General features: G+C 43.2%; 2 protein-coding genes across 2 annotated transcripts in view; one reads left to right on the top strand and one right to left on the bottom strand.

Moving 5' to 3' along the window:
- Positions 1–1,643: 1,643 nt before the first annotated feature.
- Positions 1,644–16,950, top strand: LOC104410805 (hepatoma-derived growth factor-related protein 3; the record flags this gene model as incomplete). Its single annotated transcript, XM_010021066.1, has 5 exons — positions 1,644–1,720; positions 4,955–5,093; positions 6,383–6,541; positions 8,108–8,254; positions 15,839–16,950. Coding segments are annotated over 5 exons (528 nt in total), but the record flags the coding sequence as incomplete, so codon positions are not given.
- A 1,235-nt stretch (positions 16,951–18,185) lies between these two features.
- The window catches only part of TM6SF1 (transmembrane 6 superfamily member 1), a gene marked incomplete at its 5' end in the record, with an annotated part of 9,226 nt that continues 4,775 nt past the window's right edge, over positions 18,186–22,636 (bottom strand). The window contains one exon of the mRNA XM_010021067.1: positions 18,186–18,788. Coding sequence (XP_010019369.1) covers positions 18,597–18,788 — 192 coding nt within the window. The remainder of the gene's footprint in view (positions 18,789–22,636) is intronic.

Raw genomic sequence — 22,636 nt, forward strand, 5'->3', positions numbered from 1 at the left:
CTGTGCCCACAAGGCGTGTGACACCTCTGACCATCATGGATTGTCTCATGCAGAAGGTGATGGGCAGTGAGTGCACGGTGACAAGTGGGCCAGAGCCCCACCATCTGCCCCTCTGGGTCCTGATGTGGAAAAGAGACAGGGAGTGGTTTGGAAGTACTCTTACATCCTCTGATTTTGGTGTATCTTCACTTAGACCTGAAAGACAGACATCCATTTCTTTTGCAGAAAGGAGTCCTGTGATGTTACAGCTCCACATGTGGCTCTCGTTTCTCTGTCCCCAACGGGTGTCCTTGCAGAACGACCAAAAGGACTTGAATTCTTACAAAAGCTCGTACTCCTTTGAGAGCTCTGTAGCCAGCAGATGCTTTACAGTGAAAGAGAACGTCCTTTGAAAACAATCTGGTGTTTATTAATCAACAAGAATTCAGTGTTTGGGGTCCTTCGGCAGGAAGAGAGAAGGAAAGCACATGTGGGCCTGGTCTCCTGAGTGAAAACATGCAGGTTCCATCCCCTGCTCTGCTGAGGAGCAGATTTTGTATAGCATTGGTATGTCAGCACTTCGTTCTCAGTTCCAGTGACATTTGGCAGGATTCAGTATGCTTATGTTGAGACTGAGTTGGTAAGACCCAGGCAGCAAGCCATTCACCTACTCTCTGGTGTTGCCCTATAGATATCTAGATTCATTAGGCTCGCTCTTAGCAGGAGAGTTCTCTGGACACTTAATTTTAGACGGCCACATATGCTCAGAAGTGCCATTTCTGGGAAGGCAGGCACTTAGATCTTATTTAAAGCTGTGCTGTGTTTCTGGTTTATGTGAGTAGGCACCTGGACTCTCTTATTTCTGTTGCGGAGGACTGAGAAATTGGATATGGGCAAGACTAAGTCATAGGCCTAACCTCCTGCCTTGTGACAAGTGCTCTCACTCAGGCATCTGAAGATGGGATCTAGGCATTGCTCAGCCTGCAGGGTTTGTCCCAGTCCCAGTTACATCTCAGGAGAGCACCTTCCCCATCCCTTCCTTAGCTGCTCTGCAGCTGGATCTTGAGAAGTATGAGGCCAGGGATAAAGTGTGAAAGAACAGATGGAGTACAAAGGAGAGTGGTGACCAAAACCAGTTACTGGAATGCTGCAGGGGAAGGAGAGTCCCAGCCCTCCTCCCTGCTTTGTGCAGTTTACACTGTGTACCACCACCACCACCAGGAAGCACCGACGGGAGATTGTCCGGTTTGCCGGTTGCAGTCTCGGAGATACCATCTGTTCCCCATTTGTTGCAGAAGTCACTTAGGTGGCTGTGTAAGACAGACAGGATCACCCTCTGGGCTCCGTGCCTTTGATGAGGCAGCATCTGAAGTTAACACTTCAATTAAGCAGACTTGATTTTATTGCCTTTGTGTATTATAATGCCCATGAAATCATTAAAACTTGCTGTCGGATCCTTGGTCTTCTGTCACCTCCTGGTAGTGTTTCTGTCACATGCTGGCTTTGTGTGACCTGCCTGCCTGAAAAATCAGCAGCTGCCTTCCCTTCCTCACCCAGCACAGGGCTGTGGGATACGTGCACTAGCACTGCCATGACTTGGTAGGGATTCTTGGATGAGGGACACCACGTTAGGGAATAATCCTTTCTCCATTTCTGTCTCACAGATTGATGAACTCCCCGAAGGAGCCGTGAAGCCTCCAGCAAATAAATACCCCATCTTCTTTTTTGGGACTCATGAAACGTAAGTGAATGAACATGATCTTTTCTTTGAAGTTGACTTCTTCCATTGCAGCTAATGTCATCTCCACTGATTTTATTGGAACAAATCCTGGCTGAAGCCATTGGGAGACAGGTCCTAGGAGCCCAACCTGTATTAACACATGGAAGTGAAACCTGACAGTAGGTGGGAACACTGCTGGATGGATGATATATCATGGTCTAAGCATAAATAATAAGCAGTGCCAGTGTTTACCATAAAGAAAAGTCTTGGCATGAATTTATTAAAGGATCATGTGAATTCAGATGCAGGGGCAAATTTTTATCACCTGGATGTACCTGATAGCAGAGGTCAGGTTGTTGTATTCAGACACATTTGGGTTCGTGTCCTGTGTGAGAACTTGCTTGGTAATTCATAAAATGAAAGGAAGCAGACCCCAGAGTCTCACCCAGTCCTCAGAGAGCTTTAAGGTGTGTGTATTCCTGTGAGATTTGTGCTGGTAATATTGTAGGATGGAGCTCTCAGAAGTGACAGCAGAATTGAGCTGGATGAGCTCATAGGGAAACAAAGGAATCAGAATAGAAAGGGTAAGTTAGGTCTCATAGTAATTACTACAGTTTCACAGTTATAATGTCCATGTCTCTATTTTAAGCTATGTTTGAGGTAGTAAAAAATAAATCACAGTTTCCAGCTTGCATGAAATACATCTTAAAACTTCTCCTTCCCTATTTGCAGGCAACGTGTTTTCTAGAATTCCTTAAAAAATTGAAAAATTAAAAAATTAAATTCTAATTACATTTTAAATTCCATTTTAGAGGTTTGAAGCTTTATTAAAATTCTAGTATTTATTTTTTAATTTTAGGATTATTCCAGAACATGAACCCCGTAGCTCATACATCCCATTTTATTTTAAAAAATCTTTAAAGGCAGTTTCTGTTTAATAAAGATTGAAATAGCCTCTCTCTAGTTAAAGTATGTCTTCCTATTGCTGTAAGGAAACAACGTGATACTTTACTATATTGTGATCTATTACTACTGTCAAAAATAATCTAAAAAGAATGAAGTTCACGTAAATATATGATGCTTTAAAATCAGAAACCAAAATGTAATTTTATTTCATAAGGGAACAATTTTTCTTGAGAAATATTTTGAGAAAAACCTCTGACCACTTTTATTCTGAAACGAATGAATCCCAAACTGGTAATCTCTTTGGTTTGGATTTTGTTAGCCCATGGTCTGATAGTAACATCTGAAACAGGAAAACAATTTGTAGTTGGTACCTTCACAATTTAAAAAGCATAGCTGTTAAAATGAGCTGCAGATTGGAGCTCCTTGGTTTTATAGCAGGGCAGTGGAAACTGTTACACCCTCCCAGTGGCAATAGATGAGTTTCAAACAAAGACGTAGGCAGTCTTTCAGTGTTTACTGTACATAAAAGAGCTAAAATAGGTAGCTCATGATAAGTTTCATATGGTTTTCCTGTTATTTGTGTTAGAACTGTTTGTATTTTTGGCAATAAGGAGACGTCTAGCATTAGCAAAAGCACAGGTAAGATAATTTTTTGGAACCTTTAATATTAACAAGACATCTGTTAGTTTGGAAATCACTGTTTGGCTTTCAGGTGGAAAAGCTTTCTTGGCTTTATAATTATATAACTGAGATATTTCTCAATGAGACAATTGAGTGTGAGTACCATTCTGTCTCCTGTGTCAGGAGAAGGGAAGCTCTTTCCCGTGAGATATGTCACCCGATGCCTTTAGCCACCAGTTGGCTCTGTACTGGCAAACTTCTTGCCAGTGGGATGAATTCAGTGAATGAAACTTTGCACATTCATAAGTGCTGGGAAGAATCAGGGCATAAATTGGGCATTAATCTGAAGTAACATTTACAACAAGGAAGGAATATGATCCTGTGATTAAGATATTAGCCTGAGACTGAAGAGACTTGGGTTTTCCTCTGTATCCTGCTATCAGTTTGAGTTTGACCTTGGGCAAACCCGTGTGCCTCAGAAGCCCATCTACAAAAAAGGGCAACTTCCCACCCCTGTGGTGGTGTATGAGAATAAACGTGTTGTAAATGGTGGAGCTCCACGATCCCCTGGTAATGGAGACCATAGAGTTAATGTTAATTGCAAAGATCATCAAGAAAGTAGGACAGTGATTATAGTGAAGGACACTGTGACTTGCTCATCTCCAGTCACTAGTGACATAGAATCTTCCATGTGGGAATGAAAGGAGTTTTTTGCCTTCACTATTTTTAATTGAACTTAAATTAGCCATGCCAGTACTGTAATACTGGGTAAACAGAGTAAACACACTGGATATAGATACTCAGTGAAAAGGAAATTATGCTTTCTTCAGTTTTATATAAGAAGTTAGACTTCTACTGTGAAGTCTGTAGAAAGAAAGAGTATAAACCACCACTCTTCTTTCTTTTTGTAATTATTTTTCCCTGTGTTGTGGTGCTTGTGCCTGACATTAGTTGGCCCAGCGCAGAGCTGACTTACACAGCAGCAGAGCACAAAATCCCTCCTTTGCTGTGCTGTCTGAAAAACAATTTAGCCACAGCACCCTGTGTGTCTCATTGTTTCCTTGTGTTACTCATCTGCCTATATTCACACATTGTTTCTTGTCTTATATGAAATTATAAGATTTTTGGGACAGAGAGCATTTTTATTGTATTTGCACAGAATCTAGCAAGTGGGGGGCTTACTCCAAGAACGAAGCTCCCAGGCTTACTGGCAGTATAGATAATAGTGAATGCCACTTACTTTTCTGTCCCTTAGTACAAGGGGTAAGTTTTGGCTCTTGGGTTCTAGGCACTCCTCATGTGCTTTAACTTTTTCTATGGTGTTTCTAGGCCTTTCTGGATCTGTAACACATAGGATTGGAAGTTTGGTCCCTTGCTATCGCAGGCAATTACATCATACAATCCCTTTCATAAACTGTTCCAGTGCCAGTTCCCAGCAGTAGTTAATACAATAAATGAGATTTGGTTTAGTTGTTTCTAGAGAGACCCAGCATGATTTTGCAACATCAAACATCAGGATGGTGAGCCAGTGCATTAAATCAGACTCACAGCAGTAACTCAAAGCCAGTGTGTAAAATAAATAAATAAACAAATAAATAAAACTGAAAAGAAATGGTGGAATGAACAAAAGAATAGGGAAAAACATCAGCACTGTTAATGGTGGGTGGTTCTTTTTTGAAGAGGAGGAATTTAAGTCCTTTTTTGAATGTTACCTTTGTTAAAATGCAGTGCGTTCCTGGGGCCCAAAGACCTTTTCCCATATAAAGAATATAAAGATAAGTTTGGGAAGTCAAACAAGCGAAAAGGATTTAATGAAGGCCTGTGGGAAATAGAAAACAACCCTGGAGTAAAGTTTACTGGATATCAGGTAAATGACTTTCAGTTGTATTCTTCATCGTTCTTGTTTTCTTCTCTGAGGAGTTCTTGTCAATGTAAACATGGTATGAGTGATGTGGAAGATCCTGGTTTTCGTGGTGCTCGGAAGTTTCACAGCTTTAGTAATTGTGTAATGTAAAGACAACTGTGGTTTTGCAGTCTGTGACAAATTGAACTTTAATCATACTGCAGAGCCCTCTGCATTCTGTGATATTCTGGGGTGGTGAAGTGGAAAATTCTGCAGCAGATTTAGTTGAATTAAAAATGGAAGGTTTTATTTACTGCAGTATAAACATGAATAATTTCTGACTTCTTTCTGTTGTTTATTTTTATAGCAGGTTCAGTGTATTTTACATGGACCGTAAGGTCACTGCAGTTTTGATTTTTACATTGGTAATGTATAACATGTAGGACACCACTGCCAAAGATGTGAGGGGTAAGAAGGTGGAGGTTTAAGCTGCTGTTACTAGATAGGAGCTGCCGCTGTACAACAGCTCTCCCTGTAGGATGTCCGGAGCAAAAAAGTCAGTGAAGCTGGAGGGGGAGAATAGTTGGTGGGCTGGGTAAAACCAAAGAACTTTTCTCATTAAAAAAATGTGGTCCTTTGAAGGCAGAAATCACCTCCAAAAGAAGGCAAACATCTATTACATTATTAGCACAAAACCTTACAAACCAGAGTTACGGACCACCTGCAAGCAAGCTGCTGCCCCTTTCGGTTCCTGTTTCGTGTTTTCAGCCCTACAGATGTTTTGCATACACTTGGGGGTTTAAAAAAAACTCCAGTGAATAGTCTGTGGGAGATGGACTGTCAAAGAGCTCTCAGCCTTCTGGTCAGTGTTTGCTTCTTCCTAACACAGAATCTTGCCCTTTGGGGGCGGTTTGTAACAGCCGTCTTCTCTCCTAAGTCTCTCCTATTGCAGCCAAAGTCTAAAATTGTCCATAGTTTTGGCCAGAGTAGGGCCAGGTCTCTGCACAGAGCAACCCTTAGTTCTCTGGCAAACACATTTTTGTTACTGGATCTTCTGTTTCTGTGTAACCCCTTCAGAACACGCTATCCCAGAACCTGTGTGTGATAACTGCTTTCAAGTGGTGTCTGAAAAAATTGCCCTTGCAGCCCTTTTTCTTGGTAATTGTAAGAATAACCTGAGCTCTTCCTGACTATAGTGATTGAAGTGTAAGCTGCCTGTTACAAGTATTTCTATCTTCAATATGGAACAAAAATTAAGTAATAGATTTTAGTGGGGAGTTTTTACTGTTTATGTTATTATTGTTATTTTAAAGGCAATTCAGCAACAGAGCTCATCAGAAACTGAAGGAGAAGGAGGAAATACAGCAGATGCCAGCAGTGAGGAGGAAGGTGATCGGGTAGAAGAGGATGGAAAAGGAAAAAGAAAGAATGAAAAAGCAGGCTCAAAACGGAAAAAATCCTACACTTCAAAGGTTGTCTTCTGAGTTTTTCCATTGTCACCAGTGTGCATTTAGAATTAGAATACAGTCCACCCCATGGCAATCTGTTCGTTCTTCTTTAGCATTTTGATTGCAGTACTGTAACAATGGTGTTCAAAAAGGTAAAGGGAAGTGCTGTTGCTTTTGTGACAGCCTTGGTGAGAGAGTAGTTGAAATGCTCTGTCCTGTTCTACTGCCCGCACTTTGAGCAGGGGGTGAAAGTATGGGAAGTTCATAAGGGCTGGAAAGAAGCTCCAGGCAAAGATGGATTGGTTGGTTTGGTTGTCTTAGCTAAGTATTTCCCCATGAGGAGCAAAACAAGCCTTAGGAGTGTGCCTCCTGGGAGACATGAATTCAGGTTTGGTTCCTGTCCAGGAGAATTCAAGCTTCCCTCTCCTTCTCCAGTGTGAGTGTCCCAGATGCCATGCTAAAAGATACGGTAGGTCAGATGTGCTCAACTGCTCCTGTTGTATCTGAGTGTAAAATACTTCAGCACAGGATACAGAATGGGGGGAAAGAAGGACTAATTAAGCAGGGAGGAGGGTGCTCAATTTGTAGATGAAAGGCCTGCACTGTAGTACCTACCAGCCCTGTTAATGTCTAAGTAACAGGTCAGATGAGGAAGCTAAGAGTAACGTGTCTCAGACTGTCTCATAATGGCTGGTGAACGTCGTTCCTTGCATAGGGACACCTTTGGGTTCAGGTACGCTTCTCACCTGTCACCTGGGTGAAAGGGAGCAACATTACAGTCACTCCTCCAGTTCTGTGTGTGCCTCTGAGTTTGTACTTTGCTTAAAAAGATGTGGGAAATGTCGCAGAGTCACATTCAGTCACATTCATGTTATTCTTCTCTGAAAGTGAAAACTAAATTAAATGAGAAGCAAGTAAACAGCCTGATCCAGGCTCAGTTTGGGAAGAGCAGGAATTCTCGTGGTTCACCCACTGAACAAAATGTATTAAGTAATTTCACCCCCTTTGTGTGTTTTACATTAGAAATTCAGGTCTGGTCTACCATCTTCTTTCCAGAAGACTCTGGGCAAACAGAGGATTAGGAAAATGGTGGCTTAATGCCACAATTTATCCTTTTGTACTGTAGAATTGCATAACATAAAGGGAGCAGAAAAGATGTATTGGTTCCACATGGCTTTAATGTTAATATATTAAAGCTGACAGCACTAAAAAAAGTATGGATAGCAGCTCTGCTAATGTTATTCTCATTTTACATCTCTGTGTTTAATCAAAACTTTTGTCAAGCTGGCACCATCTGTTTCATTAACTAACAAAACCTACAGGTGACCCAACACTAATACCCATCTCCTATTACTGTGTCTGTCTTACAGTCGATTGCGCCGCCAACCTATGTTGAACACAGAATTTCTCCTTTTGTTTCAGCAATGGCAGTAACTCCTTCACCTGAAAAACACCTTTCACCCCACGTATCCTCCCCAGTATTCACCTTGAGCGGGGATGATCAGACAGCATTCTGCATGCATTTGAAAAGTGCTTTTCTATGACTGAAGCTCGGTTTTTACTTTTTAACTTTGTTGTTGGTCATTGCAGAAATCCTCCAAGCAGTCACGGAAATCTCCTGGAGATGAAGATGATAAGGACTGCAAAGAGGAAGAAAATAAGAGCAGCTCTGATGCTGGGGACGCAGGCAATGACACAAGAAACACTTCTTCAGATTTGCAGAAAACCAGTGAAGGGGTAAACTTCTCTTAATGTCATTCACGTCCCACGCAGTTTGCTATGGGGGGGCAGTGGAGCCAGGGGTGAAGGGCAATTGCAGTGACCTGTGCATACCACATGAGACCTTTTTACCTTGCATTCTGGTGCTCAGAATGTGTCTAGAACAGAAACATGGGACTGGTCCCCGTACTGGAACAAATTTTGCTCTGGTGAAGTGACTGAATAGGAAAAGATACTATACACATTATTTTTGTTCCAATACTTGCATGGATGTCAGCTGAGAGGAACTATTCAAAACCATGAGCTGGAATGATGCAAAATGGATGTGAGAGCAGAGTCAGACTGTTTGCATAATGCCTTTTGGCTCGCTAAACAGTGGGAGCCTGCTTATCCTTTCATACTTGTTTAACATTTGTGCAGTCCCATTGACTTCTCTGGAGTTCACGAGGGTTTATGTGCACATTACAGACTGCATTCCACAGGTTTCAGGGCAGATCCTGCCTTGGGAGATGACTTTCCAAGGAGGGGATACACTGTCTGCTCCAGAGCAGCTTCATACGATCTCCTTGGATGTTTGTTTCAGTCGTGTGTTCGTGTCAGTATTACTTTGTTGTGACCACAACAGAAAGGAAGGCTGCTGAGCAGGCGAATTGGCATAGGAATTGGTTAATCATCAGCCACCTTTAACAACCGCTGCTATTTCTGAGACACTGGAGCAGCACAAGCCTCCCTGCTCCAGCACTTGCAGCTCCGTCTCAGAACCAGTGCTCATGTGGCTCCCATGCCAAGGCCCTGCCACGTGGCCAGCAGCCAGGCTGGGCTGTCACAGGAGCTGCTGAGTGACACGAATCCCCAGGTGTGAGGGGAAGCCAGCCAGCACAGGCTCTCTCTGACATTGCCAGGCTGCCTTCAGCACCCAGCTGCGGGCTCAGCCTCCACCCTTTCTCACAGAACAACCTCTGGGGAGCTGCTCTCATCTTCTGCTTAGACACTCCTCTCAGAGCTTCCTTTCCCCCGTCTCTTTGTGGTACAGCGTGTGTGTTTTGTGGCTCTTCACCTTAAAAGACTTCGGTACGTGGCTTGCAGGGTCAGGAAGGTAACGTGCCCTGAGCCTCTCCCATTTGCTCTGAATAAGCCACTGCCTTAAGCCAGTGACTGATGCAAGGAGATGCTGTGCCTGACTGTGCCTTCCCAGCACCTCACAGTGAGTCTGGGGCTGAGGAGCGTGGCGAGTGAATAGTCCACGTGTTGCCCACATTCTGGCCGGTGAACCCTGTGATGCTTTCATGTCTTCAGATAGGTATCTGAGTGAGAAAACAGGCTATAAGGTCCATCTGAGGTGGCAGAGTTTCATAGAATCACAGAGTCATAGAATGGTTTGAGTGAGCAAAAACCTTAAGATAATCTAGTTCCAGCGCCCTTGCCATGGGCAGGGATGCCTCACACTAGACCATGTTGCCCAGTGCCCATCCCACACTGCCAGGGATGGAGCATTTAGCACTTCTTTGGGCAACCTGTTCCAGTGCCTCAGCACCCTCACAGTAAAGAAAGAACTTCCTTATATCCAACCTGAACTTCCCCTGTTTAAGTTTAAGCCCATTACCTCTTGCCCTGTCACTACAGTCCCTGATGAAGAGTCCCTCTCCTTGTAGGCCTTGTAGGTTCCCTTCAGATATTGGAAGGCTGCTATGAGAGCTTGCTTTGTTTCCTGCGTTTGTATCAGCAACGATGGATACGGCTGTGAACTTCAGTCATGTTCTCCATGTAAGGACCAAATCCTTACTGAGTTTGGTCAGTTGCAAACTCAGTGGCTAAAAAGTCACATAGGATGTTGGCTTTGTGGCTGGTGACATTCATGTAGCTCTTCCATCTGTATGTGCCATGCTTGTAAGCCCTGGAGGCAGAGTCCAGCGTGCTGGAACATCATGGTGCTGCTCTTCAGCGTTTTCAGGAGTGCAGGTATTTTAGACTCTGTGCTGAAATACCAGCAGTCTGTCCTTCCTGCCAGCACCAGCTCCACGGAAATATAATCAGCATTGTCACACCCATGCAAGGGATTGACACTGCTCTGACTTCTGCACTCGGGCTTCACAGCACACTTCAACTAGAGTTAAAGTCTTTAACTAGATCTTGGATGCATTTAGCGTGGGAAAGGTGGAGGTTTAGTAGCATGTACTAAAAAGAGATGGAGAGGTGCTTTTGAGGGCAGCCTGACATATAAGCACTGATAAGTTTGGAGAAATCACATCCTGATCCAGTTATTTCATCTTGGGCATTTCTGCCCCAGAATCAGCACTTCACATGTAAATGCTCCTCAGTGTTTCTTCGGAGGTTTTGTCGGTGGTGCAGTTCTCTTTAGGACCAGGAGGGGACACTCCACCTCCGGGCAGCCTCAAAGCCACACCAGTGTCTTCTCAAAACCGGTGCCTTCATCAGGCGCAAGCGCTTGGGGAAGGAGCGATGAGACGGTGTTTGCAGTCGGAGCAGAACAGCCATTCGCGCAGCGTGTGTCCGCACTGGCCTCCTGCGGCACGGAGCTGCTGTCCTGCAGCCACGTTCTGCCGGACATCCAGGCTGGGAGCGCACCGGAGGCCTTGAGCGCCTGCAGCCCATTGGACTTCTTTTCTGTGGGAAGGAAGGTCGGGAAAGGCCAGCACGTGCCTGCAGAGTTGGGGTATGGGCCTCTTGTTCGGAGGCATGAGTTCAGAAGTATGGCTAACAGACACCACCATGGATGCGATTATGGACTCTTTAATAGCTTGTGAGAAGAGCACCGCGCCCCCAACACGCAGGGTGGAGATGGGCTCCGTCCTCCTCGCCAGCGCAGCACAAACACGGAGCCAGCGCTTCTCCGGCCTGAGGATCGCGCTCAGGGCGTTTCTCCGGCCGTGAGGTGGCGCCAGGAACACACCAACGTGGAGCAGGAGGCGGCTGGGCCGGCCCCGCGCTCGCACCGCGCAGCGTGTGTGTTAAAGTAGTTCTCAGAAAGGTACCATGGAGGCAAAGAGAGCAGAGAAAAGGGAGCGCAGAGCCCGTGATGGGCGAGTTTCGTTCCCCTGGTTTTGACTGGCCGCTTAGAAGATGCCTGTAGTGGTAAGGGCTGTGGAAGGCGCAGGGCTCAGCTCCACACGGGCTGTGTCCCGGGGAGCCCTTGGTCCTGTGCTCTGCACTTCCAGCGTCTCTGACCGTGCGAGAGCTGCCTACAGGACACAAGAAGTTTTCTCTTAATAATACTACGAGTAATGAGGTAGTCATTATCTTTTATGCTTTTATTTATTACGGACTGCAAGGTGAAGACATAGCTTCCCTCTTCAGATCAGAGGGAACCTTGCCTTTTAATTGCATTCTTACCCTCAGCGTTATGGTAATGAAGGGCTTGAAGGGCTGAAGCCAAATGATTGCAGGAGCATCTTCACCTGTATTTTTTAATGAAATTTCTAACCTCCAGGTGGTAGAGGAGAGCTTGAAAATGTGAAGCGATGGCTTCCTAAAGACTCAAACCCAGAGCAAATAAAAGCACTTCCAAAGCTATGATACTTTTGCAGCCAATTTCATACTGTTCAAAGGCTCAACGTGTGATTTTTTTTATCCCTGGGGTTGACAGAGGTGCTTTCTTTTCTTCAGTCCATCTCTGAGTTTCTCAACTATTCTTGAGGACTGCGGGAACTCAGCAGAAGAGCATTAGCTTCCTCAGACTCAGCCAGTTAAGAACTGCATCCTGCCACTATGTGTTTCTCAAGCTCTTTCTCCTACAGCTGCTCTTTGGCTGATTCCTTCCCCAGAAAAATGAAAAGCATTAACCTCAGAGTTTTATTATCTAATACTAATTAACTAATAGCATATTAGTTAAGACAGCCCATCCCAGAGCTTGCTGAGCTCAAGAGTCACAGAAATTCCCACAACAGTCCTCTGTTGTTAAATAGTGAATTGTTTTGGCTTTCTCAAGATGCCACATAAACAGAATATTCCAGTGGAAATGGAATATTCATGGCTCTGTGTTGTTTACTTTCTATGGTACAAAATCAGCTCGTAAACCAGTGAATTCATGGCAGCAGATTTACATTCCACATTTGAATCTCTGGTGACTTGTACATTGGTTCTTGGCTGGCATAACTTGGAGTCTTTATCATGAACACCTGAGTTGCGTTTTACTTTTACTCTTTGGATACCCATATAAAGACGTTTGAAAGCTGCCTGTAGTCCCTGCCCTATTAGAGACTATTTGAATGTTAAGGTCAGCACTCAGGGTATGTGGCAAGTTTTTCTTTTGGTAGCCATTATTTTAGTTACAGTCCAGACCCTGTGTTGGTAAATGAGGTGTTCCCTTCATGTACAGATGCATGTGGTTGTCTTCCAGGACGTGAATGATTTTACTGAGTCTTTGAAAAATAGTAGATTTGTTGGAAATTAAATACTTTTTTTTTTGCTCCTGCTACAGCCTGAATATTAAAGTGGGGTAAAGGACTGTGATCTTTTTACTCACACTGACAATCAGTTACTAACATGGGAGTCAGTGGATCTATTTGTGGAGGTGACCGCTTGCCAGCATGAATAAGGGGATCAAAATCTGGTCCAAAATTACTGCCATCTGATACTATTGCAATTGGGAGAACATATTTAAAACAGCCTGAGTCCAGGACATATTTTCTGTTGTGATGTTCTTACAGGGTAGCAACAATTCCAGTTACTGCTGTGAAAGACAAGTGTCACGGCCAAATTGGCCAGAGAAACACAGGTTCACTGTGTCCTTCTGATGTGGTTTTGAGATGTTTGGTTCCTTCACTCTTCCTTCTTTACTTCTCAAGAATAACATTGGTTGGGCTGCGTAACAGGTTTGGGGTTTTACAACAAACATTAAAAGCAGAGCATTTAGGGCTCTGTTCAATGTAAAAGTGTTTATGTGGGCATCTTTCCAGAAAAGGAAAACAGAGTATGTGTTTCTGTCTCATTATTTTTCTGCAATTTGGAGTTAAAATCTACCCCTCCAAAAAAGGTAACATTTGTAAAAATGTGTCAGAACCATTGCAGAGTAGAAATTGCTCTGTAAAAATCAAACAGTGGCATACCCTGGTATGAAGAGTTGTGTTGTCTGCTGCCTTCCCGTAGCTCAGGATAACAGCGCTGCTAAAACAATGGCACATGGGACATAACTCAGGAGAAACATAAATGTCTGAATGCAAGTTGAGATTAAAGCAGCTGGTGTAGATGAAATACACTCTTTGCACCTCTGTGTACTTTGAATCCTGTAAACATTTTGATCTTAAATCAACGTGGGATAACAATGATCATACAGAGCAAGTAAATAATTATCCTTCTGCCCATCCAGCAAGAGCTTTTATAGTACAAGGTGGCTGAGTCAGTTGCCAGACACTGTTGAGGAAGTGCCAGAAAAAACAAGGCAATTTGTGAATACAGCTTTATGTCCTCTCTCTGTGTTCTCCATCCTTCAATTTTCTTGATGACTGAAAATTCCTCACTGGAATCAGTTGGGTTCTGTGCTCTTTGTTTTGTGTGCAGTAGCACTGGTCAGTGTAGCACATGTTGCACCAATCATACAGTAAAGCTTGTTCAAAGATGATGAGAGTTGATCTGTTTCTGGAGAGATGTGAAACCATGGAGACCATGGAAACTGCTCAGCTCTGCCACAGCCTTGTTGAGCAGCGGGAGCCTGAGTTGCCTGGGTAGGGGAAGGAGCCAAAGTCCCTGCGTGGCCCCAGGGGCTGCCTGCATCAGGGGAGAACTGTCAACTTCTGGGGCACCTGAGAGACAGAATGTGTGTCATGCTGGAAGATGGCACAGGGAACCATGAAAATCCTAGAGGATTATTTGCTACCCAGCCCTTTATTGTCCTTCTTGTGCCACAATAGGTGTATCCATGAGACACTGGGGAGTGGAAGGATTAATATTCCCAGCACCCCACATAAGAATGGTGCCTACCCAATCTTCCAGCTTTAGCCCAGAGGGGAGTTGGTGTTAGTAAGTGCAAAGGTTTCGTAGTCCAAAAGGACAGCTTTCCTTACTTGAGCTGGGAGTGGTACCCCACAAACTGACTGTTCCAGCATCCATCAGGGCTGGGTAGCAGCTGTCATTAAGAACTTTAGCAGAAGGTGTGGTTTGATTGACTAATCACTTGTAGTTGTTTCAATGAGTGAACCCTTCTAAGCCATGTCTCCAAAGCAGCAGTAAGTATAATCTCAGTGACTCTTAAGCAGAAGAGGGGTCGATGAAAGGTGGTACTCTGAGCAGCACGTTGTCACACCTTTGGGAGGAGGCATGGCTCAGGCTGTTCCTGTAAGCCATCATCACATGCAGGAGCACTTTGTAATAACCCATTATCATGTGTCCTTAGTCAGGGTGTCCCAGGACCTCCCACACCGCAAATGCAGGTTTCCATTACTTACTGTTTGCAAACCTGTTGTCGCAGGAGAGAAGAACCACGCTGAACAGACAGAGTTCTGTGTTAGTTCAGAGCGGCAGCAACCAGGTTGGAATTCCAGGCTGCCAAGTGGGCACTTGTATGCTCTTATCCTCTTGGATAGAGAAGCAGTGTCTGCTGCAGCCATGGAGGAGAGCTTAGGCAGTAGACTGCTAGCACAGGGATGTCAAAATGTCTTCATATTCTCCTCTGGATCCTGTGTAAAACGAAAATTCCATCTCCCCAGAGGATTTAACCTTTACCCCCCACTTACTCCTTGACAACCATTTTTTTCCTTGGATGATCACAGTACTAATTCCTTCATCCTGCTTGTGTTGTGTTTCTTTCTGTCTGTCAGGGTGTGGGTGGACAAGCATTCACACTCAGAATTCTTTACAGAGGAGAGGGCTGCCTTGCTCAGGGTTAGACAGGCATGTAGCCTTGCATGTCAGCATGTTGCTGCACAAAACAGTGTCCTGTGCCTTTTGATGAGTTTTGCTATCTCTGCTTAATATGAAGAAACCAAAACTTGGAGACATTTGCCATGATCACATGAGGACAGTGATCCTGTTCCCACTGATGTCAGTGAAGGCAAGAGCTGACCTTGACTCAGTCACGAAGAGGGAGTTTCTTCCTTTTCTGTCATTGCCTTACGGAGAATTCCAAGCCAACTCCACTCTGTCCTTTTCAGAAGCAGCATTCCGATCTGTTAGCTAGGAAAACTGTTCAGTTTTCTTCATGCTTGCTGAGTGTTTGTTTGAGCACAAGGCTGTTCTCAACCTCACAAGGCGCTCAGGGATCCAGCAGAGCCTGAGCTTCTGCACAAGGCCTGGCAGGGATCTCGAGTAGTGGAAAAATGCAGAATGTGGCTGTGTGTGAAGATTCGTAATGAAGCAATTGGGGAAAACAAAAAAGCAACCACATCTGTGACTGGAGCTGCTTATTTGGATAAAGCCCTAAACATTTGCTTTTAAACTGTGTTCTTTACTATTCTGTAGTGGTCTGTTTAGTTGATGTAGCCTAAGCAGTTTTGTCTAGAAAAACATTTCTCTTGGAACAGACCAGGTGGTTCCTTGAGCCTGTGCCTTTGAAGTGTGACAGTAAGACATTAATTATATCATGTTTGTTGCAGTATGCTTTTTCTTACATTAAATGTGGTATCTTTTTTCTCTCTCTCTCTCTTTCAGACTTAACCAACATAATGACTGCTGAATATTAAGGGAAAACACAAGAAGGTTACATGTTTGGTTGTCTAATATTCTTGGATTTGATATGAGTCACCACATCTGTTCATTAGTATCATCAACAGCATCCCAGTTTGTATGCACATTATTCACATTCCTATCTGTTGTGTTTGCAGAAATGACATTTTACCCTTTTTTCTAAGGGTTACTTTTTGATTTTCATATTATTTGGTTGCATGAAGTTGCCCTTTACCAGTGGCTGAGGTTTATGAAGATACCGCATACTTGAACATGTTCTCGATTCCTTTTCTAGGCAGAAAAGGTGTAACTCCAAATTATATCATTCTAAATCAGCATTTTTTAAAAACGAGTAAAACTTAGAAATTAGTCCCCTCCATCCAATCCTACGATATCTTCCACGTACAAACATAAGTTTAGATTTCCCTATATCCATACTTTCTTGATTTTTGATCAGTTTACAACATAAAAGAAAAATTCTTCAGTTGAGATCACCGCCAAGTTCAATAATGTAATAAAATACCTTTCCTTATTAGAAGTACCTAGCTAGTTATACTCTTAATACTTCTCAAAATCATGATGTAATGTACACTATCTGACTTAGTTCCTATATGTGGAGTTAGTGAAAGTCTTTTTGTGTTTCTTTAGATTAATACAAGGATTTTTTCCAATGCCAACACAATTTGGAATCGTTCATTTGGATGCTTTCCATTTTTAAGCTTACTGTGATATAGAACCCTATGGGAAACCAAAAGAAAACATCAATTTTAAATAATGAAAGGCTTAAAAAAGGATGCTGTCATTCTGGCTTTTTTTTTTCCGTTTGGAAATAGAACTAGACTAGTAAGTAAGCATTCCAGATCCATTACTCTGTGTACATTATTGTTGCTATTGTGATAATAGAGATTTTTATTTATTTTTATGCCAGCTTTTATTGTGAAAACATATTTAGTCTGGTTTTATCAATCCTTGTTATGCTTGTCCTTGGAACATCTTTTGCGTATTCAAGGTTTGTAGTTGATGAGTTTACTGTAAAAAACTTAAAAAAAAAAACCACAACAAAAAAACAAAAAAGGAAAGAAAAAAAGAAAACAAAAAAATGTATTGTTTTTACAGAATAAATTTATTGGAATGTGTATTGGGAGTAAGGTTTGAGGTTGTAAGCAACTAAGTTAGCGTCATATTTGGCTTCATACGTGTAATAATGTGAGGTATTAATGTAAGTCAAGTATTAAAGCAAAACATTCTGTTAACATGAGTTGACCATAATAGATACAAGTGCAGGTGAGATCTTTATTTTTTCTGTACTTTGCCTTTTCTGGATAACAGGAGGTTATTAAATTCACCTTGAATGTACTCAAAGCTTCTTTAAAAACATGAGCAGTGACACCGGTGGCTCGGATACTCGATTGTGAGCCTGCATCTCCTGATACAGCCCAAGAGCTTGGGGCTGGTTTTCACGGGAGGATGTGCTGGGATGGAGCTACCCCTAATTCTAGTGAGCATGGCAGGAGGCTGGGTGCCAGAGGGGATTATTGCTGAACTCCCTTTCACCAAGAGGCACTGACTGAGGTGGGTTGGGGTTGTCTTGGACCGGCCCCTTTGGCTGGAGGTATGAAACCTGGGGTCTCTCTTTGAGCACTGCTGTGAAGCACAGCTCAGCGTGCAGCAGGAGCCTTACAGCATGAGTTTCTTGCTGCTCTCAAAGTCCCCTTGCACGGGGTGCAACATGCATGTACATGAGCTGATCCTGTCTCATTACTGATTAGGTTTAAAAAGAAGAGTCTTCAAATCAAAACACCCAAAAGTCAACATTCCCAAATAGCGTGTTTCCAGTTAAAATGTATCAGCTAATTTCACCTGTGAGAAAGGCACTTAAGTGTACTGCTTTTAGTGTAAATACACATAGAAGGCATAGAAATAGTTGTAATTGCAAACAGAAACATAAACCAACAAACCAAGGTCACTGTATTTGCTGCTACTTGTTTAGGACCAACAGCATTAGCAAAAGTAGCCGCAGAGAAGAACCAAAACCCCTCTCTGAAACTGCATTCTTCAGTGTAAGGCCCACCTGCCCGAGGTAACAAGCCCCCAGGCCCAGTTCAGAGGAGCTAGTTAAACTAGTTAAGCACATGCTTAACTTCAAGCAGATGAGCAGTCCTTGCAGAGGTGAATCCTTAAAAGAATTAACAAAACTATATGATTTGCTTATCATATATGGAGTCTTACCGTAAGAGTTGATTGCTTCTTAAAGAGATTTCTTGGGATTTTTAACAAGGCTGACCCACAAGACATACTTTTTGACAAATAAAAGATGTGCATGTGACAGAGTTATGTATGTTAATTTTTCACACCTCAAAACGACCTTCCCATTCTACAGTAGCTCTGCGTAGGGATTGCTGCCACTGATACTCTTCAGGGTGTGGAGGCTAAACACTGACATCATTATTATTATTTAACTTCGTGCAGTATTTCTAAAACTGTCAAAGCAGCTTACTCAAAAATAGCCATGGGAACCAGCAGCTCTGCTGCAGCGCAAAGTCAAGATGTTGAGAAGTGGTGCTGAAGGCAGTTGTCTTTATTTCCCTTTTCGAGTAGGATAAACAAAACAGACCGTGCAACTTTACACAACTGTGCAGATTTACACATCTCACACACTTCATTCCGCTTCCAGTGGAGCAGTTCGGTTGCATCCCAACCCCGGTATATACGCAGCCAGAACGAGGAGCTGAAAACAGTTGTGCTAGTCTGTTTTTTCTTCTTGTTTTGGTTTCATAAAAAACTCTGGCTTGTTGACACATCTGTAAGCCAACAGCTGGGGAAGAATCCCATACATTATGTTCAGTATCAGGAAAAACTGTTTTGCTTCTTCAGGGACTCTGTAGATGTAAGGAGTTCGAGCATGAAGAGAAGCACCAATATGGGAAAATTGAGCCTGTGGTGTGTATATAACGTAGATATTAAAGAAAGGTAAAGTTGATGCCTGTTTTGGAAAGACGGCAAAATCTGCATGCAAGTGTGCATCTCCAGTGACATTTTCCAAGCCAGCCCTTTTATTCCAGAATTATCCATCATACTTTTGCACAGTGGTATAAAAATACAGTCTAAACTAAGATAGTTAATACCTTGGTATAAGAGGCGTAAGCGGAACCATCAGTGGCATTGTAGGAGGTTTATTTTATGCACGTGGTGGCACTGATCTCTATGTCAGGATTTCACCCTTGGCTTACGAGTGATATTCATGCAACAGGGTCCAGGATCCTTCCCCAGGCAAAAGGCCTCAGAGATCTGCACTCCTGGGCCTCAGCCCACTGGTGGGGATAGGACTCGCACCCACCTACATGGGAATGTCGTCTTTGGCATCAATGGGAAGCAGACAGACACTCTGAATGGAGTTAGAAAGTAAAATTCTGGAAACTATGTTAGTTCTGGGTTTGGTTTGTTTGGGGTTTTTAATCTTAAACCCAGTCTTACAGGTTCTGATAGCAGAACTCCTGATGATTGCAAACATGTCTGCAGTGTTTGGCTTTGGGCTGGGGGTGGTTCTGACGTATAGGTTAAGTTTACAGCAAAGGTGGTATGCAAAGACAACCTCGCCAGGCTGAAGCGTATTTTTAGCATAAACAAACATTTAAAGATAGAAGCGTCAGGATAGTCACTGTCTTTTGTCTCCATCTGTTACCTGCTATTTCAAGCCATGGCTCGTTCACATTAACTATTGTGTGTCCATTTTGTTTTATTACTATTTAGTTAGCTGTGGAGATGTGGGAAGGTAAACATCAATTTGATCTTAAACAGAGCAGGAGAAAGGAACACCAGGATTTTAATAACGCAGAGAAATACACTAAGGCCAAATCACATCCTCTGTTTTGGCTTCAGCAGGGGTTATTTTGGACTCACAAAGAAAACAGTTCTGCTCACAGTTAGCAACATAGAAAGTGAAATAAATACAGTTCAGGTGTTCTAATACACACCCTTCCAGCAAAAGGTTAGGCTGAGACCATACATCAGAGCAGAAAAGGAGACTGGTTTTCAGGTGATTCTAACCACCTCCACTGGTCTGGGAGAGCTGATCTACCAAACCTGAGCCAGGAAACAGAGTAATCAAATAAAACAAACTTCAGGAGAGTGCCACTTAGCATGTTTCTGTAAATAGCTGTTACACAGTAAACAGATGTTCAGGGCCAAATTATCAGCAGCCTTTTTATATTGCCCTCATAATTCATTGTCTCTCAGAGCTTGTTTGTCCTCATCTGTCTCAGGCACAAAGGAACTGCCTTTAGCACCTGGGAGGCCTTGCTCAGCCTTTCCTTGCCTTGGGAGCCTGTTCAGCCCGGGTAGCCAGAGCGTTGGTGCTCAGGAGCAAAGTCTTGCTACATGAGGTAGCAGCTTCCCAAGCAGATAGCCAGCCAGGGTCAGGATGCAAGGAGAAGGCTTGCGTCTGCCTGAGGTTTACCAAGACACTGACAGCCTCCTGGTAGTATTCTAGAGCTTCTTCTGGGGTGAACAAGATGCTAAGCTATGTACTTCTCTGGAGGACTGCAAGACCTGCTTGTCACCAAGAGTGACCAGCTGTGCACCATAGTAAGTTGATAGTAAATTCATAAATTCGTATTAAGCCTTGCCAGGCAGAACTGTAAGGGCTGCTGCTGAGAGACCCAGAGCTCCCACAGCCTCCTCAATGCCTTTGAAGATCTAAGTCTTACTGTGTGGTCTTGTCTCTTACAAGAGTTGTGGCACATTAGTGAGCTTTGAGCATTTTAAAAAGAAAAAGCAGAAACATTTTGTTCTGTTTGTAGCCTGTGAAGATTTTTGCTAGCTAATGATGCACCGTATAATGAAGTTACTGTTTATTAGACTTGTTTTTCAATATAACACACTGCCTTTTCCTTTCATTACCAGGAGGATATTTAGGTCTCTTGAAATCACTTTTTTTTTTTTAATTGATTTGTCTCTGTGGAAATTGTGTTATGTCTTTAATGTCATATGTTTCCTTCCCATCACTGTGCTCTGCTTCTCCCTCCCATCATCATCACCCCACTCCCCCTTTTTTTTTCTCCCTTGGGCAGGGATGTGTCTTAAAAGCAGATCTCTCACTCACCAGTAGCCCTGTCCTGCTCTTCTTTCAAGCACCAGGCAGGCTTGCTCCAAACCCATGATTTTAAGCAGTAAGACAATAGCTGTTAGTAACTGCAGAGCTCTCTGCCTGTCACGCCACAGGCTGGCACTGCAGTGAGAGCAACCTGGAGTCTGTTGTGTTTCCTTCCATGATCAGGTCCTTTCAGTGAATAGGCCATTCCTTACTGCTTTCTGTTACTGAACCATCCCAAGTGGAGAGGTTTGAGGATCAAACCCCTAAACCTTGGTTGAGAAATCAACCAAATGAGATGCTGCAGGTAAATTTCTAAGGTAGCCTTATCAGTTTAACATCCAGCCTTTATTCATGTTGAAGCCTTGTCCAGCAGTTGGGAGCTGCCTGGTGCTGGCCATGGCACTGCTCAACCTGACAACTGCAGTTTGTGCCTGCTACTCGTTAAACTTTTTGTCTGTATGAAATAGTTTGGGTTTGGATCTTTTTTTTTTGTATGATACTTTTTGGCTTCGTAGGCTGTACTTCGAACGTTTCATACCCTGCAGTCAGGAAAGCCCCCTGCTAGGGACAGAGAAGGGCCTGGAAAAAGGTTAGGAGTCCTTCTTCACTCTGTGCCTTCTCTCCAAAACTGGCTGAAATCAGGCAAAGTCTGTCACTTATTTTGGAGGGGTCTGGACAGGGTTGTATGAGCCTAAGGAAAGCCATCAAATGGAGTGGGGAGAGAGTAACCTAGAAAAATATGTTCCTTGGGTTTAGGATCTCTTTTACACAAGGGGCATCCCAAGAAACTAGCCACCAAAAATTGCAGGATTAAGAAAAATCAATGGAGAAGGAGTAGGGAAAAATGTTCTACATCTGAGAGAACAGGGCAGTGGGCTATCTCCATAGTTGGTGAGACAGAATGGTTTTGGGTACCAGGGCTATGCCTCTTCATCCCATCTCATGTGGCTCACTTGCATGGGGAAGTAGCAGTTTAATCAAGTTCAGAGGCTATTCCAATACTTTCATAGAATCTCAGCTCCTGGTGCTTTAGTTGTGTGACATTTAAAGAGCTTCAGAAAGTCTAACAAGGGTCACAACCTGGTTTTGGAGTCTGAATGTTAGTGACAGAATAGTTCAAGCTGAGAGCTGTATGTAATTCTGCAAACTGGTACATATTCTCTTTGTGTGTGAAAGGCTTGGCACCTTCAGAGGGTCTTAGTTTAGATGCATCACATGGTATTTTGGAACTTGTTTTTTGTAAAAAGCACATACTTCATAATGACTGAAATAAAAATAATGAAAACTTCCACATTCCCTGGCTGTAGGAGAAATGCTCTTTCCTGGGGAGCGATACCCACTGTTTCCATTGCTAGATACTTACCTTTATTGGACTTTTGTGTGTAATAGAAAGCAAAATATGTTTTGGTGAGTACGTATGTTTTGAGTATCAGTTACAATGTTTTAACTTGAGAAAACAGTAGACAAACCTGGAAATGTAAACCAAAAGTAATCTAGGAGTACTCAGTTCATTGTCACACACATTTTTTTGTCCTGGGCTGCTCACAGTTCACCAAGTCAGATCAATTAAATCATATTCTGTTGTGGGATGACAAGTTCATTCCTTGGTCCATTAAAGTAAAAACTACAAAAAACCCCTCCCAAACCTAAAGAAATGTTTATGAATCAGGATCAAATGGGGGGGGGGGGGC

This window comes from Nestor notabilis, unplaced genomic scaffold, assembly GCF_000696875.1.
Source record: "Nestor notabilis isolate BGI_N333 unplaced genomic scaffold, ASM69687v1 scaffold22048, whole genome shotgun sequence".
Lineage (NCBI taxonomy): Eukaryota > Metazoa > Chordata > Aves > Psittaciformes > Psittacidae > Nestor > Nestor notabilis.